General features: G+C 38.7%; 1 protein-coding gene across 9 annotated transcripts in view; it reads left to right on the top strand.

The window, feature by feature from the left end:
- ACSBG1 (acyl-CoA synthetase bubblegum family member 1) overlaps positions 1-26,806 on the top strand; it is a 44,168-nt gene that overhangs the window by 2,206 nt on the left and 15,156 nt on the right. For 5 of the 9 annotated variants that reach the window (XM_086849250.1, XM_086849251.1, XM_086849248.1 and 2 more), the window contains 4 exons: positions 14,045-14,127; positions 22,353-22,570; positions 23,197-23,285; positions 24,048-24,168. In XM_086849250.1, coding sequence (XP_086705376.1) covers positions 22,439-22,570; positions 23,197-23,285; positions 24,048-24,168 — 342 coding nt within the window. In that variant the 5' untranslated portion in view covers positions 14,045-14,127; positions 22,353-22,438. Of the gene's footprint in view, positions 1-3,556; positions 3,714-3,802; positions 5,514-10,429; positions 10,604-14,044; positions 14,128-22,352; positions 22,571-23,196; positions 23,286-24,047; positions 24,169-26,806 lie in introns of those variants that run through there. The other 4 variants (XM_086849252.1, XM_086849254.1, XM_086849255.1 and 1 more) reach the window with 2 other exon arrangements.

Below are 26,806 nucleotides of genomic sequence, written 5' to 3'. Positions count from 1 at the left end.
GACTAATTATAGAAAATCAACAGAAAATATCAACAAAGGGAAGAGTTCAAAACCACACAAAAGAGATCAGTGTTGGTAACTATTATTTTTCCTAAGCATAATTGTCAGCAGCTGGACATGGAAATCTGTGTTTTGCAATTGTGAAATTATATCAACAAGTAAATACAGAAACTATTTTCTAAAAATATTTATGATAAATTATTCTGTGCACTTGTAGGCCAAGAACCTTTTTAAGGCAAAGAAAGGCTTATTCTCATAATAGTCTTCGCTTTAAAGATAAATTAGCTATAATCTGTAGTTCTGAACATAATATTTCCATTTAAGAAGAAACAGTAAATCTGTTTATAGCTTTGTAGTAGTTGAATGCTTCAGTAGATGAGAAGCTTTCAAAGCACATAATGAATTTTAAAGATCCATTTTTAGTATGTTTATAAAAGAGTATAACTTTTCTGTGAGTGGAAATCTTCATGCAGGTGTGTGTAGGTACTGATAAATATAAGCACTCACACTGGTGGATGGTTTCTTACTGTTAACATTTGTTACTTGTAAAAATGGCCAAAAACTTGTCTGGTTTTGATCTTTGCTTAAGAGAATTGAGCCCCCTATTTAATTTATTTTCATTTTATTAGGGAATCCTATCAGGTTATATTTAATATGTAGTATTTTTTTTTCTCCATCTTTGGTTCCAGTTGGTACAATCAAATCGTTATTTATTCAAAGAATTAGTGGGAAAAGTAGTAAGGGTTGGTGTTTGAGATTATAAAAACAGGAGAGATACCATTCCATGGATATTTTTTGCATCATCATGTGCATCTCTTGCCTGAGTGATGCAGTCATTCTGATACCTGAGGGAAATAGTCATGTAGCTGTCTGAAGCAAGACATTTTCTGTCTATCAATACTGTATTTACGGAACTGAAAATCTTCAGCAGCTGGTTTTGTCATGATTAGTAATAAATGTGATGTAGCCTCTACACGTGCAGATGTATTTCTCAGCAATTACAGTGGTGGTTCTTGTACTCAACCAGACTGGTGATCAAGGGTGTATATGCCCAATTCTGTTTCTTATGGTGCACACCTTGCCTTCTTAGGTCTGTGGTTGTTGCTAACCAGCAGTTACTTACCCATTTTTCAGATTAACAACTATTTTCTTTTACTATTCTTTTCTTCCATTTTTCCACATGTAACATGAATCACCTTGTCATTTTTTACTTGCACAGTATCACATTTGCACACGGGTGTCAACAGGAAGACAAGCAGAGAATTTCTGTTCTCTGCAAGGAGGCAGGACTGGACTGGGAATGGGGAGTAAATAGATCTGGAGCCTGTTTTATTTAACCACCAGAGGACTCTGGTTCTGACACAGGCACAAAACAAGAGTTAAAACTGCTTCCCCCCAACCTTGGGACCATTCAGCATCTTTGTATGCTGCAAGGATTATATTTTAATCCCATTGTATAAATCACTGCTAGAATCTGCTTGTTTGCATTTCTTGTATCTGGCTGTATTACTATTTCTCATTCTTGTTGAAAACAGCATCCTGGGGACACAGGTAAGAGAACAATCTGCTAAACTGCAGCTTCTTGCAGCATCCTTGATTTTGTAAAAAAGTTTCATAAATAACTTTTATTACAAACACCAGGAATAAAGGTCAGGAATCTGAGGGATTGTGTCTCTTTCCAGTCACACTAAATTTGCATAAAGAGCTTCAAGATTTCCTCTGTAAGGTGGAATTAGTATCACAGCAGACTTTCCTTCATGCTGAGCTGGATTCTTTCAAGCATCCAATTCTCAAAAGTTACTACAATTTCTAGGAACATCTTAGGAAAATATCCTTTAAATAATATTTTTTAAGCTATGATTTTTAGTCTTATTATATATAAATATATATAAAAATATGTGTTAAGCAGTAAAGTATGACTGTTTCATTTAATGAATCTTTAATGGGCCTGGGTCCATAATTAATATATGAAAAGGATATTTTGTACAAAAACAAACTCCCTGGAAAATCTTTTTGCCTTAGATGGAAAGTAAAAGATCTGTATCTCTGAGAAAAAATGTAAATTATGGCATTTGTTTTGAGCTATTTTAGAGCAGTGTATAGTGAGTGACTAGCAGTCACAGCTTTCTCTAATCTGAATTTCTTAATTAGAAATGAACTAGTATAAAAAGCATATGTGAGTTTAAAGTTGTTGCTTGCCTGGAGCTTTTCATTCTGGAATCTGCTCTCAGCATCATCTCCTTGGCCCAAGGTAGCATAAATTGGTTGATTCTTAAAGTATGTGTTGAGACTCACTGGTTTAGTAAGACATAATGGAGGCTGTGCCACAGTAATATTTGAAGATATGCTTGTATTTGGAATTTTGCATAAACCCCAAAACCTACTCTCATTTAGTAGGTCTGTGGAGTTTAACTTTTCATTTTTTTTTACTTTAGCTAAAATGTTTTAGACACCAAGTGAAATTTTTAATTTTTTTGAGGAAGTTGGAAAAAGAGCTGTATATAATCACATAATTATAATAATATAAATTTAGTTAACAGGAAATAACACAGCAGAGGGCTGCAATTAGTAGCAAGTTTAAAAGATGGCAGGCTCTAAGAAACTGATTTGAAATAATGAAAAAATATTAGAAGTGGTACAATTTGTGTAAAGAAATGTAACAAAGCCTTTGAAACAGGAAAAATAAAGGTTATGAGATGTTTTGCCAGTGGCTGTTGTGGGGTAAGGTTTTTTTTGTTTGGCTTGGATTCAGTGGAAGATGCAAGTAAAAATAGGACTACCAGTTTAATAATGTTTGCACCAAAAAGTATTCTTTTGCACTATTTGTTACCAGTTACAAGAGTAAAAAAAGGAGATTAAGAAAAGGGGCCCTGTCATACAGTTACTTAAACTAAGTGGGATGAGTAGCAAGGAGCATCCAGAACTAGTCCACCCCTCTGTTCATTTTAAGTAAATACAAGTTTATGGTGAAACATTTTCTTTCTTGCCTTACAAGTGAATAGATGTGGGAGTACACAGCCCTGGGTAGTTTCACGTTTCCATAGTCTTAGTTTAAGTTAAACCTGAAACATTCTGTCCCAAACACACTGAGGATGGTGTGCCTTGTGGTGCTGTTGGTCACTGACCTTAGTAACAGCATGGATTTGATTTGACCTCTCTGACACTTCTGGTTGGGATCTCGTGACAGTGCAAATTTGTAGTGACTGTCTTCAACTCTGAGGTATCAGTTGCAAATTTCTGAAAGATCCCAGTCTTAATTGCAGAGCAAATAAAGTGAACAGTGTATGAGCTTTATTTGACCTTTATACTCCTTTACAGCTTAGCGAGCCTGTCAGTGCCCAGCAATCTTAACCCATAGCTGCAAAAATCACCCCATCCCACCACAAAAATTCTGTCTGGGTCTAGTGCAGTCTTGTACAACTTGCATGCAGGTAGATTCAGGCATAAAAGAAAAGGATCATAGCATCTTGTAAGGTGCAGCATGTAAAAACCATTTCAAGATGAAGGTCTTTTCTGCTGAACTCACATATTTAAGTTGCTGGCTTCATTTTTTTAGGATTTATTTCTTGAAACTTGAAGACAACCTAGAAATGTACCAGAACTGCAAAGGCAGGTTCTGTTTAGAACTATTACAGCTTGACATTCATGAGCCTATTGTTCAAGTGACAAGACTGTAGCTGGCAGTTGCAGGAAACACAGTTTATCACAATCATGTGAGTTTTCTGTTACAGTCACACAATAGAGAGTCCAAAAGCAACTCTTCTCCACCAATTCCCACTGATAAATTCCCTTTACTTCACAGCCTGGCTTCCCTTCTGGCGGTGACAAGCTGTCCTTGTTACTGGGGGAGTGATCTGCCACTGGAGAATGCTTGATTATGTCAAAATAATTTGCTAACCATCAGCAAGTTCAATGAAAATTATAGGAAAAACAAAACAAAACAAATCCTTCCTAAATACAGTGTGTACAGAAGACATATATATATTTGAGGTTTTCTGGTTTTTCACTGAAAATGCAAGACTTGGAGAGTGAGCAGCCATTTCCTTCCATGAGACCAGCCTGTTTATCCAGCCACTAAACACCCAATATGCAACTCAAGCAAGGTAATTAGCAGTTCTCTAATTGAATTCCTTCATATGGCATCTAAAATATTTTAGATGACCTGAAGAAGAAAGAGAAGAGTTTTCTTGCAGCAAAGTTTTCTTTATTATGTTACTGGAATGTTGGTTGCAAGGAATGGACCTTACAGCTTTCTGCAGAGAATCATTGGAACAAAGCGTTTGGAGACTTATCCCAAAATGAAGGAGTTAAATCAAGTTTGGCTGCATATGATGACACATTTTTACCATTGAAATACCCCTCATTTTGTGTTCAGATATTTTTAAATGAAGTTTCTGGTGTTGAGAATAGATCTCTTAGAATCTCACTTCAGAGTTTTCTTTCATTTAAAATTGCCTTGTGTACAATTATATATTTGGTTACGGTGCAAGACACTCTGGAATAAAATCCACACTTTCTATAAAGTTAATATTTGCTATCTTAGATACTCCTAAACACTATGGCAGTCTTTGTACCACTAGTAAAACATTTTAGATGATGTTCTCTGGCTCTGAAGGCCATGGCACAGCTTGGCTTGCATCTCTCTTCCTCCTCCACACAGGAGGAGGAATAATACCAGCTCCAGTGACAGCCAGGGAAGTGCCAGTTCATACAGACCAAAACAGTGCCAGGGAAGGTGCTCACAGTGGGTGGCTTGAGCTATTCTCTGGATTTTGTTTTGTTTACCAGTATAGAAATAGTCTAAATAGCTGAACTGGACTCCTTTACATCCTGTGAAGTAATTTGTTCAGTCATGTGTAGAAACTTCCACGTTATACCATAGGCCTTCTCTAGTGAGGTGGAGGAAGTGCTGCTGTAGTTGTGGTGCTGGAAGAGGTGCTTGGCTGTTGCAGTACTGGGTTTCATAGGTAGAATTGACTTAAAGGCATTTCCTAATGCAATTAATCTGTGTTTTCTTTAAGAAAATAATGTCATTGAATGTTCTTTTTTGAAACTAGACTTAGTAAAATTAGAATTGCGTCAGCTTGTATGAACGAGTTTGTGGAAATCTTGGCAAAAGAAAAGATTTGCATCTTAAAGCATTGTAAACTCATTAAAATTCTTCTCATGGATAATTAAAGAAAAGTGAATTAAAAGGAAAGTTTAACAGTAAGCAGCTCACAGGCACTGCGACATTTCAAGCATGTTAAAATCAGAAAGAAGTAGCTTTTGTAGCAGTAGTCTCCTCCTCTTGTATTACGTGTTGTTTTTTCTAACAAATGACCAGTTACTGTTAGTTTCTTTGGTTCTCCAAGTAGCTCATTTATGCCTGATAAGGCATAAAGAACCCAGCTCTTTAACATACTTGTGACCAGCTTTGCAGGGTTTGTCAGCATGCCTTACAGTGGAGAGACTCCCACAAAACAATTGCAGGATGAAAATGCAAGGAATGTTTCAGGAAGCTGTGAAAATGGGTAAAGTAGCTTGACCATTTATTCTAACAAACTAATCTCCCAATTTTTCCCAGGTTAACTTTCTCTTGTACTACTGTGCACATCCACAAGAATTTTGTCTGGTGTCTCTACTATCTGATGAAGAATAAGTTGTATCTTTTGAGGCTAGAATGAGAGAATATTGTTAATGAAAATTATAAATAGATTTATTCTCCTCTGCTAAATCCTATTTTGACTTTAAACCTAATAGCATCATTGAGTAGGGACTATGTTGCTTCTGTCTTATTGACATACAGGATACACCTGTATAATGTTTCTTTTATAGCATGAAGGCTATTTAGCCTCTTCTCTTCTGGATTTGGGGGAGTAATCCTCAGGTAATAATTGATCCTTGTGATCCTTGTCTTGTTCCTGTCAAAGGCAGCAGATCCAGGTAACCCATTTCTTGGAGGTGGGAGTGGAGAAGTGGATTTTAGAAGAGTATATTTTAATGTTCATGTTACCTTTTAGGTGTAAAATAATCCTGCTGGGTGCTGTCTCCTTTCTGTCCTAGGCAGTACAAAAAGAACACGTTGTTTCTTCTACTTGTTGATCTATCACTGGAATGGTATCTTCTAAATGAGAAATCTCCCCATCTCTAGAGTTTTTGGAAGTACTTAAGATTAGAACAAGACATCTCATGGGAAATATTTTATCTTCTGATTGTTAGAAGCTTGTCAGTATTGCTAAGTACTAATACCCATTTCCAGAGACTGAACCTGTTGTATGATATTTAGTCTTATGTTAAGTTAAATCTAACTCCACTTTTGTTTAGGGAACAACTTTGTATGTTGTGTCTCTTGGAAGATTTGTTTGATCCTTTCAGGTAAAGGATTGGTTGGGATAATTTCTGAATTTCTACCATAATGGTTTCTTCTTTTCTGGGTTTTGTAATCCTTGATAAGAACTATGAGGAGCAATCCAAAGACTTAAGGTTTTCAGAACAGGAAGAAGTTTAAGAAATCTTTTAAAACTTTTGAATGTATTGTTGTTGCTTTGACTTGTAATCAGTAGAGGTATATGTGCACTGTGACTCATGAAAGTTAGGATTTTGCTGAGTTAGTAATAATGCCTCTATTTTAGTCCATGCATGCTTCTATTTATGACTTGCTTAAGAAAAAAAAAAAAATTTAAAAAATCTCTGTTTTCTCTCTTAAAGAAAAAAGTTAAAAGATAATTTAAAAGTACAGTGGTTTGCATCCACTGCAAACAGGAAGTTTAAGCTTCCTGTATTAGAAAGAGGTTAGCATTTGTTTTTTTTCTGAATTTCTAATGAAAGAATATCAGACCCTAAAACTTGACTGTTTTGTTTGTTTTTGAAGATGCCAGTGGATGTTGCCATGTTAAATGCTGTTGTTTACCTGGTGTGGTTTGAAGTTAGCTAGCAAACTTCTGTCCCTTTTTTAGTATGCTGGAACTAGGATTCCATGTAGAAAGGACTAGACAAATAAAATAAAATTGAATCAAATGGAAATAGGAAAAAAAGCCCTTTTATAAGGCCAAAATTGAATCAGTGTGACCTAAAAAATGAGGCAGAGGTGAAATAATGAGTTCTGTGTGACCTAACTTTGCTGCATTCCCTGCAAATAGCCATACAGAGACAGCTACTGGGAGATTTCTGCTTCAGGTCTGGGTTTTTGCTGCGCAGGGGAGAACAGAGCCAGAAAATCTGTACCAAGGTCAGGGCAGGGTTGTAGTATGCTCCCAACTGCTGAATAGAGCCTTTTAGGGGGGAGAATAAAAAAGGCTCGTTACATTGTTAATTTCTTCCCATCCAGCTATGAAATCTGTAAAACTGGTCTGCTCACCAAAATAAATGACCTGATTTTTGAGGATATTTATTCTTAACAAGAGAAAAAAATGCTTCAGTTAAGTGCAAGTAAAGAGATAGGTTTTACTAGAAGGAGTGTGCTAACTGTGTTATATGGTAAAATAGATCTTAGCTGCTAACTTTATCGCTAGTACTTTGTTCTTTATTAAGCATTTGTTTAGCTTTTAAATGTATCATTGTGAGAGAAGAAGTTGTGTGAGTAATTTGACAAAGGCTGGTTTCTTGTGCACTATGAAAATCAAAGTGATTGTAAAATTGGCTGAGCCTTTTTGCAAGAGTAGGAACATATCTGGGCTGATCTATGGCCCTGTTTTTAATTCTCATGAGGGCATGGAAACCAATTAACAGCAAAATCTCCCATGTTCTTCAAGGGCAAAGGGGAACTTTTAAATAGAATTAATAAGGAATGTATTATAATGTTGCCCTCATTTGAATAGAGGAGTAATTAGTAAATAAGATGACTGGTCATAATAGACAACAGTATCCATGGGGACCTCCTGTGACTCTCTACACATTACAGGAATAATATTACATTATAGAAAATGAGGATTTAAAGAACTAATGTGGTGTGTCATTACTTTTTTCCTTTTATGTAATAAAAAATGAGTAAACATCTTCAGTGCATCTTAGGTAACAGTTGACAGCACCTCCGAGGCTGGAGATACAGTATTTGCTTGGCTATTTCTGTGCCAGTCACCTGTTTCTCTTTAGCTGCTGAGCTGTCAAAGCTGTGGTGACTTTATTGTCTTTATCTAGAACTCTAGGTCAGATCTGTGATTCTAATTTTATTGTCTTGTGCTCATTCCTACAGTCTGTCCCCAGAGTTCTGTTTTAAAATACTGGATTTGGCTCTTGTAGGATATATGGGGATTTGGGAAAAGATTTCTCATGAATGGGATCCAGATGAAGATATTTAGTTTCTGAAGTCTCTAGGTAAAATGCCAGAATCATTACAGTTTTCAGAGGTTACCCATAGGTAATTTAAGCCTTTTTGCTGCCAGAAGAGTTGTCAGATGAATACTTAATGATTCCATCTTGAATTCAAATGCCCCAATGGGCTGTTGAAAATGTCTAACACCCAATGAAAAGTTTTTAAGAATGTGCAGCTGTAGTGTTTTCAGTCACCAAAGCAGCTCTAATGGAGAGTTAGCCTGGTGTAATATATATAACTGGGTTGGCCTGGACACCATGTAACAAAAGCTTGGAGGGGGGAATTTCTCAGATCAATATTTAGGACACTTGTCACCAAGATTGAAACAGCAAAAGATGGACACTTGATTGGAAGAAGGATGTTTTATCATCCACTTTATAATGGATTCCTTAAATAATCAAACCACCAAGCTGTAGGGAGTTTAGAGAAGGAATTAATTAAATTGTCCTCACAAGAAGCGAGCAGTGAAACATAAAAACAAAATTTATGAAGAAGTTCTGTCTTGGAAAAATGTATATTTTCCACTTTGGACTAGTTTTTTGTGTGTATTAAATAGGATTAATATTTAATAGTTAGGAAAGCAAATTCAGCAAAGAAGTGTTTAAGAAAAAAGTACTTGTGCAAATGGGGATCTGCACACAGTGCTCTCTAAGATAAACATGTGTGTCTTACAAAATATTTCTTTGGGCAAGGCAAGCAGAGAAAGGAGTTTAATTGAAAGGTGGGGACTGTGCTGTAAGAAGTAACATGCCCTCTGCCATATGAGTGCAGCTTCTGGTAGTGGGTGAGTTTGTAGGTGTTATGCTTGGAGGAGCAGCGAGGCAGAAGAAGGAGCTGCACTGGTTTGGATCATCACAGTGAGCACAGAACAGCAGTGGGCCCTCCTGAGAGCCACTGAGTCTGGAAGCAGTGCTGTGAGAGCACTCCCAGGAGAAGCTGAACGGGATCGCTTTTTGGAAAAAATTAGGGAAGGGGACAGAGTGTAAGGGGCAGAGATATTGTGTGCACTCTGCAGATGTGAAACTGTGCATTCCCTCCTTATTGGCTGCGTTCTCTGTGGCAGACAGACTGCAGGATAATTGATTTCAAAAGGAAAAAAGCAGAAAATAATGCAATTGTGCAAAAAACCCATGTAAGTTTTATAATAAAAGCTTTGGAAGTGGACCTGAACTGCAGTAACATGGTTAACCACAGCCAGAGCTTTGCACCTTGAACATACTGTTCTTATAAATTTAGGCATCACATCACAACCTCAGCTTATCTGATAATGGATGTTTTGAATGCAGTATCTTCAACAGTGAATATGTCTCATCCATTAAACCAGAATAAAAATAACTAATTAATAAAAATATTTTGCTGTATGGTGATCTCACATGTGGTACAGCAGTACCCAGGAGTAGGGTGGAAGTGGAGAAGCTGTGTAATGGAGAAGCCTCTGCAACAGAAATACCAAGAAAGGGAGGAGGAGATGTTATCTTCATTGTGAATCTGACAGCACACGTCTGGAAGCTCAGAATATGGCTCTGGGTGAATGTGTGTTCTGAAGTCTAAAGGAATATCTTGTCCTGAATAATGTATTAACAATTTATTTATGTAATATTTGTTAAACTGCTTATTTTGCAACTTTAGCAAAAGCCACCCTCTCTATAGAAAGGTTGATTTTTTAAAAATTGAAATAAAAAAGTCCCTGTAGAGAGCTGACTAGTAGAAACTTAACACTGACAAGGTTACAGGAGTTGAACAACAGGAATAGGATAAGGAACAGGAATATCAAAAGAATGAGATGTCTTTTTATTTGCTCCCATACATAATTTGTTTAATGAATAGGTTCCCCTTAAATTTCATTGTACTATGATGGCTGCATAACAGTGTTCATATTCTCATGGTGCAGTTTGTGATAGTGAAATCACTCTGCAGAAACAAGGCAAAAATGTATCCTAGAACATAAATTTCATAGTTTTAAATCTGAGAGAAAAGCTGCGACTTAATTATACAGGACACTCAGTGTATCCTGTAAGGCTTATTCAAGTTAGAATTTCTGTAAAATGTTTTTTCCAAAGAAGAAAATAGTTTATTAACATATTAAAGACTGACTTAGTAGATTCTCTTCAGTTTTATTGTTTGTATGTTCACCAGATTTTACTATGAGGAAACAATTTAGAGGACAGCAAATATCTGACTGTGTTTGGCCTAGACCATGAGGTGTAAGCAGAAATTCTAATTCCCAGAACAGGAAACAGAGCCTGTGGAAGGAAAAGGCTAATTCCAAAGTCCCTTAAAACAACAAAAAATATGGAAATTAGTAGCACAGTAAGTAGTGCCATTAATCATAAGCATCGTTATGGTAACAGAACAAACAGTTTTTCTAGTGTGCAATTAGCAAAAGAGCACTGTCATTTTGTAATGATAGAAGGGGAGAGATTTAGCTGTGGTATTTAGTTTCTGTAGTTACAATTAAAATGATACTGTATTCAGTGGTTGCTATCAAATACACTCACATAAAGCCAGTAATTGCTATGCCACCAAATCCAGATTGGATGCTTCTTCTCTGGTGACTCTTGCCTAGCCAGGAAGGGCTGTCAGTTACATCAGTCATTATTTTACCTCACACACACATTGCTTCCGCTGGGTCACAAAAATAAATCTCACTAGAGCTGTTACAGTCAGGGCAACACAGAGGGAAAGGAAGCTCTCTCTTTGGTAATCCAGTATAGAGAACGTTCAGATTCTTGCTTTTCAGGTTGGCCTGGTGTGTGAGAACAGCTTCAGTGTGGAATAGCATTCAAGGTGCACAGGGAAGTGGTGGGAGCTGGGAGTGGCTTGGGCAATGTGTGCCCCAGACCTCTGGATAAACCAGCCAGCCTAAGCTGTGCTTTCAGCTCAGGTGAGGGCAGTGTGTTGAATTCAGGCAGCACATGAGCTCATGTTTGCTATAGTGGTACCTTGAAATTCAAACCCAAATTGCATCAGGAAATACTGTCATTTAAAAGTCACTCGTGCTAATGGAGTTGTACAGAAATATGTTTTGGTTCTAACTGGTCTATGTTTCAGAACATTGTCTCAGTTTATCCTAATTGACTTGTTCAAGTGACCTCTGTTGTTAAATTCTTGCTCTGTGTGATTTGTAGAGGGTTTTGCATATTGCCTTTGGAATTGTAAACTTGCAGAAATCAGATGTAGAAAGTCCAGCTTTAAACTGATAGTTGGCTTTTGGAAGATGCTGGCCCTGCACTAATAACACTGAATAATTTATGCAGAACCTCAGTCTTACTAAAAAATTTAAGAGCCAATGTCCAGCTCTCCAAAGCATTTTGGTTCTGCTGGGGCATCTTGGCACTACGCCGTGGTTCTGCAGAGCCTTTTCTCCTTGCTGCAATTTATGCTCAGTAAGCTCTTGATCAGGCAGCCTCACCAAGTTCTGCTCAGTTCAATATTGAGCAATTCCCAATACCATAACCATTCTTGGATATTTACTTAATTTTTAAAGGAATAACTCCTAATAAAAGGTTAAAGTAGAGTCATCAAAGCCACATTCTTTCTCTCAGAAGCAATGGTCTGGATATACACAGAAGTTGTTGGAAGAGAAAATTTCTTAATTGTACTTTCAGGGCAAAAAAGTCACTCTCAAATGAGCTGCCTGGTTCATGGGGACAGGTAAGAACAACCTTGCATGGAGTGTTACCAATTTTAACACTCAGGATGATCCTGAACATGTATGGGATCCTCATAGAACTTTTGTACATTGAAACATTACCAGAGGAAGTCCAGAAGTTCAGATGTTGGTTGGCTGTTTTTCTATAAAGAGAATATAATGTAAACTGAACCAATATCTTATAACAGATAAGAATAAAGCAAACTAAAGAGATATTAATCTGAGAAAAGTAATTAATGATGTTTATTAAAGTTTTTAGTATCTTTAAGTGAGGTTTTTCTGATACATTACTAATCAGAGTTGTTTTATTCAGAAGGCTTTTCTGCTCTTTGTTTTCATCAAAAGTGACATTCAGTTATCTTTGGACCAAGACTTCAGTTTATTTGTTTTGTAAAATAATAAAAAGCTGTAACATTCACAAGATATTTAAAGGAAAAGGTTGCACTGGATTGCTAAACATCAAATATGTTTTTTCTTCAAAATAGGAAAATAATCAAGAATTATATCAAGTGCTTTGAGATGGCAGACAAACATATGTTATAAAGTTATTTCAGATGTTTTGTTTTGGTTTTATTCCCAAATAAGTCTTCCTGGTCTGTCATTCAGTCTTTGCAATCCCACTTCATTGAGTCACCATTTCTTCCACATATCAAACACAGGCTTACCTTTCAAAATGCAGGATAATCCCTTTCTTTATTTAAATGACTCAGTTTCTCATCAGCATCTGCCTTCACCAAGCCAGTGACCATTCTGCTTATCAGACAAGCCCTTTCATGTTTTGTGCCATTATGCCATTAACAAGAGAGGAAATAGCCTCACAGGCAAGATTAGTGATGACTCCTTGTTTTCCTTTAGCTGCTTTTGTGACCTGTGCCCTGCTCCAAGGGGACTTGTTGGGAGGGACTGGGCAGGAAAAGAACTGTTGTTGTCACTTCTGATGGGTGAAAAGTTACATAGTCTGCTGAATTCTTTTCAAGGGGATACACCTTGGCTAAGGCTTTTTTACAGTTCAGTTTCATTGTGATAAATAATAATAAATTCTAGGAGTGTCCACATATGTAAGTATTTTACAAGTGTTTGTTAATATAAAATGGGAAATAGTGCCTGGTGTAGTGTTCAGTCCTGCTGTTTGCTCCCCGTCACCACTGTGTAAAAACTGCTTTTGAGGTTATTTATTTGAAAGCTGTAAAGAGCATTGTTTCAACTTTCCTTTTCTACATTTTGAGTTAATTTATTGCACTGTGGAGGGGAAGGACTTCCTGAGCTTCACTCAGGACTATTCTGTTGTACCTATGGAGAAGGAATGAAGCAAATCCTAGCCCCCTTGTTCTGTGAAATGAAATTAGTTAAATTAAAAAATCTTTATGCTGCTATTCATGAATAATCTGCAGTGCATTGCTATATTTAGTAATTTCTAAATGCTTATTGTTTAGATATTTTGCTCATGGAATTCTTAGCAGTCTGTCACATTACAGACTTTTTGGGTTGGACTTTGTGCTTTAAACTTGGTCTGTTGACTTCCTAAAGTTAATTTCATCCATGTGTTAATGATAATTTGTTGTGTTGGTGAAATTATTAGTAGTAGTAGTAGTAGTATTCTTTCTTCCTCCTCTAAGTATTAGTGTTATTAGTGTTATTAATAACTTGCCTTCTCTTCCTGGCATAAAAAAAACCCCCTTACTTCAGAGCTTCAACAAGTATCAACAGTGACAATTTACAAGATGTTGTGATATTAGCAATGTCAGTATGATCAGGGTTAAGACTGGTAATTAATTCTTCATACTTCATACCTCACAGTTTCTGAGGTTCAAAGTTAGTGTCTTCATCTGGTATATTCCATGGTGTTGAAACCAAAAGCATGAAATAAAGAGGGTCATCCTTAGGCTGAAGGCATTTCCATTTAACTAGGTTGTAGTGGAGTTTGCAACACAGTCAAAATGTATTTGATAGCTCTGAGTTTTCTAATTCCACCTGCTTGAATTTCAAAGTGCTGGCAAGCTGTGTTTTTGTTTACCTTTTGATATCTATATTGCATATTTTTATGTTGATTGTAGTAGATCCTACTAGTGCTCCTGGATAATACTTCTGTTTGCTTTTAGAACCTTTACAGATGCACAGACTGTATGCAGGGATCTGCTGCCTCATTTGGAGAACACCCAGGGTGAAGGCATAGAGCCAGCAGGTAAGCATGTAAAAGATGATCCTTGGAAAGTCAAGCTCTTACTAGAATGTTTTTTTTTTAAATGTCATTTTTATGTCTATTCTAGCAGGTTTTGACTGACAGTTTCTCGGGGCTCAAATAATGAAAGACAAAATTAAAATAAAACTGAAGTGGGTCAGGGCTGCTGAACAATTTCCAGGAGTTTCTTGTAAATCTGCATGGATTTTATAGTTTCTGCCAGTGTTTGTCTGTATTTGAGATGATGAGCAGATACAAATGAAAAGTAACTTGATCCCATTGGGTTACCTTTGGCATCACAGCCTACTCACCAGCTGTCACCTGGGGAGGATTTGGTGTGCAGTGTAATGACTGGAGACTTTAAAGGAATATCTGCGCTTTGGTCTGTTCAGTGTTGCATCAGAGCATTTGCACACTGGTGTCATTTAATCCAACTGCGGTGCTGAATGGTTTGCCTGGACGTGCTACTGTGTAGCTTAAAGGAGGTTTGCTACCAGAACTTTCTGAGGTTCTTTGGAAGGTTTGCAGCCCCAAGAGAGCTCCCTGTTGCCTTGGTGAGGCTACTACCGGTATCTAAATGTGCTCATTGAAACAGAATAGTTGTTCTAGGAGAAAACTGAAGCAATGAGCCCATAGCAATCTGATTGATCTATGTAGCAATCTTGCATGCAGACTTTATATGTGTATAAATATCTATCTGTATGGATATATAGTTACTTTTCAATAGGCAGGTCTTTGATACACAGTAGGGTTCTTTCTAAGAAGCGAGCTGCTAGCTATATGCTTTCAGTGAGCAGCAAATAAATGTGGATGAATAAAGGTGATAACAAACTCCTGTCTTCAAATTTACTGGTTATCTTATTGAACTGTTTGAGCCACACATTATCTATGTAGATTACTGAGACTGTGAATCTGCAGAGTGCTTGCTTGTGTGCTTGTGAAGGCTCTGACCTCTTTTCCTAAGAATTTATCTGGGACAGTGGTTAATGCTGTCAGCTCTCTACCTGCTTTCCTCCCAGAGGTTGCTGCTGGCTGCAGTTTAGAGAAGTAAGCTGGGCTGTAAAGCAGTGCTCAGGCAGGAATGCACATGTCATTCAGCCACTCCTGCTGAGTGACCACAGCCTCTGCCACCACGGTGAGGTGAACAAGTGTAGAAGCCATTCCAGCTGTTCCATTGTAATTGTCCTGCAAACACAAGTCACACCTCATCCATTTTAATGAAGCAGTTCCTTTATTGCTGTTTAGATATGTTTCTAGCTGATGAATCAAGAGCTTGCAATTTGTTAGACTTTGTCTTCTATTTAACTTTGGGAATCTGTGGCACTACTTGTTACCCATTTAAATGGGAAGCAGTGTTTAACTTGGAAACATAACACTGCTATGCAGATGCTGAGTGGTGAAGTGAGGGCTGAATTTCAAAAACTCACAGAAGATGTCTCATGAGAAGGAAGTTCAGTGTCTGATTGCAGGGGGTCTACATTGTATGTAAAGAGAAAAGGAGGAGATTCTGATATTTTCTACTTGTTCAGAACTGATTTCTTCACTTTATAATTGATATATTCTGCAACCTTGGGAGTAAATTAATCTAATGAGGACCACAGGTTGTTCTGGAATTTTTTCCCCATTCCTTTCTACCAACATATTCCTGTGGAAGCAGGTCAGAGCATATGTAAATCCAGAGTTCCCTTACTGTTGGAAGCAGGGATTATATTGACTTAAAACTAGTGTGAAATTGGAAGAGAATTCATCCATGCTGGTTTTATACTGATGGAATCAACAAAATAATTTATGTTGGAAAAGAGCACTGGAGGAAAACTAGGATATCTCTCTGCTTGTAGGAAGCCCTGTGGCTTTGTTCAGCTGAGAGTTGAAAAACTCCAGGGATGGAAATTGTACAGCCTCTCAGTCCCTCTTCTTAGGCTGAGTCTCCTACATTGTGAAATTCTTGATTCAGCAAGAATTTTCCTTGCAGCAGCTCATGTCCATTGCAGCTCATGTCCATTGCCTCTTGTCCTGCTGTGTACCTCTGAGGAGAATCTGTTTTCTGTGTAGTACCTACTTCAGTCTTTAACAAACTGCAGGTAGATTAATTTTTTATCCTCTCTAGACTAGAGAAACACAGTTCCAGCAGGGATTCTTGTACATGGTGTGTTCCAGGCCCCTGACTGCCTGGGAGTCCCTCTTTTGGGCTTGTGCCAGTTTGCTTTTCAGGTCTCAGGAGCAGCCTCAGGAGCACTGAGTAGGGGGAAATTATCCCTTTCCTTGGTCTGCTGGCTATAATCTTGCCAGTGCAGCCACAGGTGTAGTTAGCCTTCATCTCCAGTGGGGCACACAACTCACTGGCAGCCAACCTGTCCACCAGAACCACAAGGATTTTCCTGCTGAACCAGCTGGCATCCATCCCATCTGTGACATTGGGCTGTCCTCCCCAGAGTGCAAGACTTGTCTTCACCCCTGTCAAGCTTTTAGGTCGTATCAGCCCATTCTTCCAGTGTGCTGAGGTCCATCTGGATGGCTGCCTTGCCTTTTGTCTTGTTGGTCACTTCCTCAAGTTTGCTCCCTGAAGCTGCTGAGGGTGCATTCTATTGTCCAGGACAGCAGAACCATCACTGAACAGTTTCATTCTTACAAGTAACTCCTGAAGAATGTCACTCGGAATTGACTGCTAACAAGATGTAGAATTGCTGACCACCATTCTTAAAAACTACTTATCCGGTCAATTTTTTTATCTACCTGTTCCTCCAATTGCAGCTGGTTCGAACCTTCCAAGGATTCTGGGCTTATGTAGAAGTTGTCAAAGACCTTATTAAAGGTAGAGTAAGCAATGTGCTGCTGCTGTCAGCAATTCAAACCAGTCAACTCATCTTGGAAGGCAGGTGGGTTATATTTACCAGGGCCAAGTCAAGGGTGGCCATTCTGGCTGGTGTCAGTCACCATTTTATAGCTCAAAATGATTTCTAGGAGGGTTTGTTGTATAGCATTTCCATGGACTGAGGTGAACCTGATTGGCCCTTAGTTTTCTGAATCCTCTTTCTTCTGCATTTTGAAGCTGGACCTTGCCAGTAAATATCAAGGTGAAGAAGGCACTGAGAGCATCAGCCCTTTGCATGTCCTGTGTCAGTGAGTTGCCCACATCACTGGTTCTCCCTTTGGTTGCCACTGTACCTTGTAACAGCCCTTCTTGTGACTTTTCACATTACTCACCAATTTAAATTCTGAGTTTTGGCTTTCCATTCCTGCATGCCTGGGCAATGTTTCTGTAGTGATGTTTCCTCCTGATTACACCCTCCACACGCTTTCATTTTGGTGCATTGTAATCAGTTTTAGAAGCGTCAGTATTGTTATGAAGCTTATTTTGTACTTGTCCTGATGCACCACTCCCTCACATAAGCTCATGGAGGCATTCTTTGGAGGATATCTTATTTCTCTGATCCACACTGCAGGGGTTTACTGATGTGAAGAGCAGTATATTTTATTGTAAATAATAATTGTTCCCTTTTCCTCTGCTGGAAAAAGTAGAAGTTTCCATTAATTTAAATATTTCTGTGTGTTTTTAATTTAAAAATTAAATTTAAATTTAAATATATTCCCTCTATTTATTGTCTTTTCTGTTAGAGAGGGTAAAATTATTTGTTTATTGTGGAAAGCTGGTAATATAGCAGAAAACCCTTTTCCTCCCCCAGCCTTGGCAAGGCAAGCCACAGGAGCTGGTTTGTGTGTTTTATTAGAAGAATCACTATGTGTTTAGACTGGCTGAGACTTCCAGGTTCATTTAAAATTCCAAAGTTCTGTACCTTTGTTTAATCTGTTTATTGGCACAAGGAGAAGTTTGACATGGGTGCCAAGTTCTCAGACTCTAAACAGTCTGTACTCAGCTCCAGCTTTTACTGAAATGAAGTTAATCTTTCAGGGTCGCAGACATCTTGAAGAAAAGTAAAAAATAGTGGGGGAGAGGAGGGATGGTGTATTTCTGTTGTCAGCAGAATGTGATGGCATCATAGCAGTGGAATCTTGGATGATGACAGGAATGCCTCCAGCAAAGAGCTGAATTCCTTCTCTCGTCATTAGGGCAGAGGGATGTTTTGCAGCATCTGGCATATAATCAAGACTCTGTTTTGTGAATTAAATCTGATTAATTTTCAAGCAGAAGTTAAATTACTGGTTTACTTCTTGATTCACAGGGCACATGTATGGAATTGGAGTTGCTCAGATCATGCAGCAGGGCCATTCCATAATCAGCCTGTCTGTTTATCTGTCTGAAAGGTGACCTTGGGTCTTCTGCATTTTATGACTCTCAGAGCTGTTCTTCCATAAACATCTGAATTTATTTACGTTCTCAAATCCTTGCTGGCAGTCACAAGAATACTTGCAGGTCAGGTAGTAAACAGAGAGAAGGTTTCACTAATGATATTAGCTTTAAGCTGTAGGATTAGTGTATTTTGCTTGTCTTTGTTTTTTAACTACTACACAGTCTCCTTCATGTATCCCAGAGGTCCAGCAGTTTCAGCCAGACTGATTATTCATGAAAAAAAAAATAAAAAATTGTTATTTGTCTGTTTAAAGTAATTTTTGCTATTTGGGCTTGTACCATGTCAGAGGTACATTCCCATTGTACATGTGGAAGGAATAAACTGGCTGTTAAAAATACAAAATATGTTCTATGTTATGTATCATTTCAAACTTGGTAGAAAATATTTGAGTAACAAATATACTTTTATAACACAGTATTCACATGTCCATGTGAATAAGTTTAGGATTGTATTTTATCAGATCAGTTGAAAACTCCAAGTGTACCTTTTAAGTGGTTCATAACTACTTTTATCCTCCTGTAAAGCTCCTTGTTGAAAATTTGCACTTTAGTTTCCATCTTAGTGGGAAAACTGCCCACCTAAATCCCAGGTATTTAGATCAGCTTTTCTTAGAACAGTTCCCAGGAGAGGCTGCAGTACAATCATCCTGTTATAACTAATGAATGAGACTACCCCAAGCTGTCTCTTACTTTGGCAGGGAAGACAGTGAAACATGGAAAATGAAGTCTGATTATGGAATTCTTGGCCTTGGAGGGGAATGACATAGGGAAAAAAATGTCCTTCCAGAGCCTCAAACAGTAAATGTCCATATTTTTTTTACTGGAATAAAATCTCTGCTCTTTTTGTTTTATTTGACAATATAGCCTTCTTTAAGCAGAAATATTTTTGCAGCATCTCTGACCTTCAGAATTCATATGAAAGACATGAGCCACAGTCACATAGTAGTGGATGAAAAAACATTTTCAGTACGAAGTATAATGCAGGTAGCAGGAGTGAGTAGAAGAAAGAGGAAAGGAACAACTGTTTTTTGCTTGCATACAGAAAACTTTCAGTAGCATCAAGTGCTTTGAGCTGGATTGCTGGTTTTTTATCTTAGACTCTGTGAAGCTACAGTTGTATAACGTACCAATGCTAATAGTGTGTATTGAGGGGTTTTATTCTCATCTCCACTTTGGTTTCAGGAGGTACTGAGTTGATTTCCAGCCTGCACATTGCAGTTTAACTTTCAGATGCTACTTAGGCAGAACACCTGTTTTGCTTCTCCCAATGTTTATAATTGATGCATTTTGTATTTAGTTAGGCATTCCTTCCCAGACACTTTCTACAGAGAATGAGCCCTCTGCTCAAAATCCCTCTGCAAACTGACAGAGAAATATATTGTTTATGTTCTGTTGTTTTTACTAACTCTGGGGACAGACTAATTAGATTTTTAAAATTATTTGGATTATTGATATTACAGAACTGTTTTGAGATTTAAGATTTACCTGAAAATATGTGCAAAAGCAGACACTGAATGGGAATTCAGGTTTGTATTTGTTTGTGCTGTATCCTGAGTATTATTAAAGTGATGCACAGAGTGTCTGAAAGGCATTCTGTTGTCTTTGATATGAATCCAAGATGCCTTTTTAACACCAGAAAAACCTGCATAAGGAAAACAAAAGGAAACCCAGTTTTCAAGTACTTTTTTTGTTTTTATGTATGGATATTTCAGGGATTTGATTGGTTTTCATTATTCTCTGGGAACTGTGCTGTTATCTGGTGCACATCTGAAGTGAAAAGACTATTAATGCAACTTCTGTAGTGTTATTGTAGGAATGTTGCTAATATTTTCAGTTTCTTTCAAGAGAAGTACTCTTTATTCAGGAATGTTTTTAATACATTGACCAGAATGTTGTATTTTAGCTCAGTATGGTATGATTTTATTTTGAGCAGGGCAGTCACCTGCCTGTGTCTAAGCACACCTGCAGTCCCTGACACCTTTGTTTTAGAAGCCAGAACAGCTATATATAGTTTTGCATCTGGGCTTTGGTGTGTCACTGCAGACAATAAACATTTGGATTAATAATAGCTTCTGTCTCTGACAGGTCTTACCTCTCATCCTTTTCATACCTGCATTGGGATTAAGTGCAGAAACAGCTGCTTTGCCTTTTTGACTCATGAAGTATTTATTTGGCCTACTGCTTACACTTTGATAAAGTCTGTCTATTACCTAAACTTGTTCAGAGCTATTTGTTTCTAAACTGTCTCAATTTATGATGCACTTTCTCCACTGACCTAAGCACAGCTCCACACCTATGTTTTAAAAATCATTATGTTCAATTGACACATGAGAAAATGAAAGTGCATGGAGATGAAGCAGCTTTATTTGTACTTACTGTTGTCATTAGGACCTTCTGTTTGTCAAGGGAACAATGAAAGTCTGCCAGCCAGGAGATGGAATGGAATGGAATGGAATGGAATGGAATGGAATGGAATGGAATGGAATGGAATGTTTGTGAGCTTACAGTATTTTGCTGTGCCTCTGGCTCTCGGTGCAGACTGCCAAGCCTGACTTTGAGGGAGGCTCTAACTGTGTTCTAAAGCACTGGTGTGGATCTAGCTATGGCTGATGTGTTCTTGTATTGCCAAAAGTGCTCAGAGAGGCAGTTCCCAGACCTCTGAAGCAACTAGGATAGTATTGGAGAGGAATGTGATGCATGTTGTACTTTTGAACACTCCAAAACCATTCTTTTTCAGCCACTGAGGTGGCAGGAAACAGCACAGATACTAAATGAGCTTGCTTTATAGTTTTTGCTGTTCATAGGTGTAGTAAAATACAATTATGCTTATGAACTTCTATTAGGAATTACAAAAAGTACTGTTTTCTGTTACTCTCATTCTGACAAACCCAAGCACTTTGGTCTGAATTTTTTTCACCAGCTCACTGTAGAATATATCCATTTTTTATGCCTATGCTAAAAACATTGCTTCATTTATAAAAGAAAATCAAAGGAAAAAAGTGTTCTTAAAATGGTCTTGTACTGTTTTGTTCATAAGTATGGGAAGTGTTTGACGAGGGAGTCATGGGAGGGTTTGTGCTTTCCTTGTGAGAATTCACCTGAATTTTGCCAGCTTATAACCCCTAGATCCTCAAAGGAGTGTATTCATACTCAGCCTCTTGCAAGGAGAGCCTTTGAGACAGACATTTCTTGTGATTGCCAGGGACTGTCCCAGTCCTTGGCACCCGTGGTGAGAGCCAAGTGACATTTGTTGGTACTCTACATCTTTGTCCTGCAAAAGAAGAGGAGAAAAAAATACAGGGAGAAAAAAGTGGATGGCATAAAGACAGTGAGGAAGACAAGAGCAGAAGATGAAAAATGGAACCATGGGACCAGGGCGAGACAAGAGTGAGTGGAATGGACACATTAGAACATGGGCAGATGATAGAGGGAAAAACTGTAGGAAGTAGCAGCAAAGAGGGACAGGGTGAAGGAGAATAGCTGGAGGGGCAGGAGGTAGAGAAGAGATAACATGCAAAAGGAGCTTGGTTACTGAACAGGGGTGAAGGTTTCATATCTTTTGTATCTCTTTAGCCTTCTGATTCACCAGCTACTCCCCTGGCACAAGGGGGAGTGCAGAGCTGAGCACAGGCAGATTCTTCTGAAACTGGAAATGTGCCTGCAACACACAGATCATCAACATAATTCTGTATGGTACTTTTATTCAAGATGCAGAACAAAGTATAAGAAATAAAGATTTGTCTTTCTACATGGTATATTTGATAATAAGAAAATTGGAAAGCCCTTCTCTCAAGAGCTGGGAAGTGCCAGAGTTGTGCTTAGTCCTATGATTTTTATTCAGTCCTCTTGCCTTCCGATACACAGTCACATGGTATTTTTCAATTACAGATTATCTTGACAATGGTGCTTTCCCTTCCAGAGTCCCTGTGGACTTCTTTTGCTGATGGCAGAGTCAGACTGAGAATAGATAACTCATGCCCAGAGACTCCCATAACAGTTCATCAGATGTTCAAGGAGAGCGTGGAAAAGTATGGATCCCTTAATGCTTTGGCCAGCAAAAAGAATGGAAAATGGGAGAAAATAACTTTTTCAGAATATTACTGTCTCTCTAGGAAAGCAGCCAAGAGCTTCTTGAAGGTAGGTAGAGGAAATCAAAAACAATGTGTTTAATCCTTTAGTCTTCTTTAAAAACAAAACAAAAAAAAACCCCAACCCCAAACTCCACAATATATAAGAGGTTTTTTGCATTACTTGATGATCAGTAGTCATATTCTTCATTGAAATGATAATGATGAAAATGAGTTTTGGTTAGAGGTAACACTGCTGTCAGGGAACCTTGACTGCAAGTGAGGAGCTGCTGTGTTGCACTGTGTCTCTGGGACATGGGTGCAGAGCTCAGCATGAGGCCTTAAGATCCAAAAAGAAAAATAGGGGAAATTACACTATCATAAATTTGGTGAGATAAAGACAATCTTTAAAACATTCTAAATGTAGGGTAATATTAGTACTCATTATGCTCTTGTTCATATTGAAACGGGTCTTGGGCCTTTCTGGGCAGCAGAGAGAGACAGGAGAAGGTAGTGGAAAATTCACATGCTGTTAATTGCTGATAAATACCAGGCTTGCTATGGATACCAAAACATGCTTTCACATGCCTTGCCACTACTGTAATAATAAATCAAAAGTTTCCATGGTTTATATTTGTATGCATGTTTCTCTCCTGTGGGCCTATATTATATAACCTTATGTGTATTATTTTTAAGCTTGGTCTTGAACGATTCCATAGTGTAGCAATCCTTGGATTTAATTCTCCAGAATGGTTCATCTCAGCTGTTGGAGCTATTTTTGCTGGGTAAGATATTTTGTGGGGGGGGAGGTGCATGGGTGGATTAATTTTTGAGGGGAATTTGGGGATTTCTGTTTTGCTAGGAATTGTATCAAGTCAGTATCAAGTATTTTGTGTCATATCTTGGAAGTTGTGTTGCTACTGATTAACATGATCAGCAGCCTGCTGGAGTCTCATATCCCAAATAGTCCAGATACTCATAAATAGCTCCTGTTTGCCATGGGCTTAACCATGACAGTCACACAGAAGCTGTTGTACGGGATCTTATCAATGGAAGATGTGGGAAACTAATGAGAATCACTCATTTATATTAATGATAATAATATACTATTACCTACTCTGATTTCTTCTGTCTTGATACCTGTTAATTGGGATATTACTTCTTCAACTGTTCTGTACCAGTGAAATCCAAATTGGAATCTGTGCACAGCTTGAACAAAGAGGACATAAGTGGAGATTTTTTTATCACTTCCCCAGCTAACTCCTGTGTAACCTTAACTGAGTTAAAACACTGAGTCCTAACCTACAGCATCTTCTGCTGAATAGTTCAAAGATTAGTTATTGCAATGTGCATAAATCAGAGATTTGTCTATATCTGAATACATGAAACAAACATTAGAGCTGTCCTGCTGTTTGCTTCCATATCTTCATACCTTCAGGTTTCTTCCAAACTTTGATTATTATTATCTTTTGATAATACATGCATGTATACGTGTGTGTATGCATATAAATGTATGTTCTTAAATATATATAAATTTTTTGATGCAGAGGAATTGTCACAGGAATTTATACAACCAATTCTCCAGAGGCCTGTCACTACATTGCTCATGACAGCAAGACTGATGTAATGGTTGTGGAAAATCAGAAACAGCTGGACAAGATAATGCAGGTACAAGGTGGCTGAATGATTACTGAGAAGCCACAGTTTTTCGTTTCTCAATGCTTTATTGGTCCTGAATACCATGTGCACTCTCTGTGTCATAAAACATTTATTTGTGAAGTGTGTATGGTTACTCAGAAATCTGGTATCTTGTGTTAGAGCTCATGGGTGACTCTGACCCACTGCAGTGTCTGTGGCACCAGCAGAGAGCTGCCTGGATGGTTCACTGCAGGCTTACCTGAAAAAACCCACATTTTAATCCCATGTTTTTACTGTCACCACCTGATTCTGCTTGGAAAAGCACAGTCCACTTGAATGGAAGAGATTATGCTGATGCAGGATTGTAGAGGTCTGCCATTTAAATGTTAAAGATGTCAATGTTCAGACTTATAAGAGAATGATACTCCTTCCAAGTTATCATCTTTTCCTGCTTGTACTATCAGCCATTAAGGCTCTTGGGTTTACTGCACTTTGGTGGCATCATGGTTAACATTAGACAGACCTTAGTGAGAAAGCAGGAGCCTCCATAAGTGAACAATCTCAATTTTGACAGAACTCTTGGGCAGCAGTGCCAGATGGAAAGACCGATTTGATGGCCAGATGACTTGGGAGAGGAACATGGGCAGCTCTTGGGAAGGGCTTGGCTGGCTGTCAGATATTGAGGGAGGCCTGTGGACTCATCAAACTTGCACCAAATGGCACTCTTTGCTGCAGCACGAGGGCCCTCCATGATGGAGCTTTCTGCCAAAAAACCTACCTGCAAGAGAGAAAATAGGGGTTTTTTTTGTTTTTCTCAAGTGTATTTCATATATGCTGTTCATTGATTACTCTGTATTTTGTAGTTATGTTTTATATGCAATATGGAGGAAGAGAGATTTTTTTAAGTATTCTATAAAAACCCACAGTCAGACAAACCTTCTTGCAGTGCCATTGACACAATACCAGGCTATGCTCTTTTCCTTGTTTTGCGTTAATTGATATTTGGTGAGAAGGAAAGAAGCCACCCACAGAAATGATTTTTTTTGTAACATGCTGGTTGTGGGTGGGAAGATGAAAACTCCACAACTCATGAACCAGATTCTCATGAGACAAAACAGCCTTGTTCATTACGCAGAGCTCACTTTTATACTTGATTCAAAACTCCCAGGCTTAGATATCTATTGGCTGGGATCTCCTTCTGCCCAGATCTCTGGCCAGTGATGTGCTTACTTCTCAGCTTGGATGGAGATGGCTGAGGGTCTCCTGTAACTTATCTGGGAACATGTTCAGGCATGAACCAGGCCAGCCAAATTGGATTTGTGTTATGCTGAGATTTACTTTGTCCAGTCCAGGCCAGCTGTACTGTGACAATAGTGTGACAATTTTTTTTTGGAGGAGGCTGCTAAAAGCTTCCTCTGTACCTAGAAAAAACCAATAGCTGGCTAGCTCTGAGAATTGACAATGTATTAAACCATTTAGAAGCTGGGTCTGCCTTTGTGAAATCCACATTTTAAAAATGGGCGAGGCCAGGAAATCTCTCTCTTGCTTCTGGCCTTGGAAGGTGGCCAGCCATGGAAGGGCTCTGCTCTGGCTGGCCCCTCCGTGGCCCACACGGCCTGGCTGGGCCGAGACCGGACCCCAGCAGTGACCAGGCAGGGGGTGGGAGGCTGCAGGGCCATGGCTGCTAACATCTCACTGACACTAAGCCCTGCACCCCTGCTGTCAGCCTGCACCGAGTCTGCTGGGCCCCAGGAGCAGCTCTGGGCCTGGCCAGGTCCCCTCTGCCACAGCCCCCCCTGTGCAGCCCCAGCAGCTGCTGGGCAGAGGAAGGGGCCCTGCACAGCCTGAAATCCATCACCGTGACTACTTCGGACACTGCCTGGCAGAAATCATCATGACCATCTGCAGGTCTGGGCAGGATACTCTCCTTCACTGCACAGACCTGCAAACCTTTTGATCCTCTCTCAGAGGAGGGAAAAGGACAGAGTGAAGATACATGGAAGACAATATAAAGTCACCAAAGTCAGTAAAGGAGGAGTCAAGTCCCAGATGGAAGGAGAATGAGGAGATGCCCTAGTATTGGGGCTGGAAGTTCTTTTGGTAAGGCCATGGAGATGGACTATGATACACTGAAATATTCACCTTTAATTCATGAGAAAGTGTGGGGGGATGGAGTATTCAAACTGTGGATGTGAGTAGAGGCATCCATGATGAAGCAAAGTAGATGTTGAAGAAGTTGTGATTCTATGAGAAGCTTAGAGAGAGAGATGAGAGTGATGAAGACTCTTTGCCCCCAGGGAGAGAAGAAGGCCTCTGTTCTCAGAAATAAAAATTATCACAGAGATAGATGAAGAGAACCTTTGCTTTTGAACAGCTCATCCTTAAAATAGTACCCCATGAGTTGACATGACCTATTCACTCAGCTGTGGGAAGGCTGTGAAAATGGGAGGAACTTCACAATTGCAGATTTTTTTTTTCCTGGGCGGCTGCTATTCATGGAAATTGAAAAGCTACAAGAGATCTGTTTCTTGTTGAGAAGTCTCCATGGCATGGCAAGAGAAAACTCCTCTCCCTACAAAAGACTGATGAAAGACTATTGTAGAGGTAGTAACTGATTTAAAATCCCAGGCTTTGTCTCTATATTGTCAGTTAGGAAAGAAAAGGAATC

Source organism: Cyanistes caeruleus, chromosome 13 (assembly GCF_971803275.1).
Source record: "Cyanistes caeruleus chromosome 13, bCyaCae1.hap1.1, whole genome shotgun sequence".
Classification (NCBI taxonomy): Eukaryota; Metazoa; Chordata; class Aves; order Passeriformes; family Paridae; genus Cyanistes; species Cyanistes caeruleus.
Note: the sequence above shows the minus strand (reverse complement) of the source record. Positions and strands in the feature narration are given on the sequence as shown.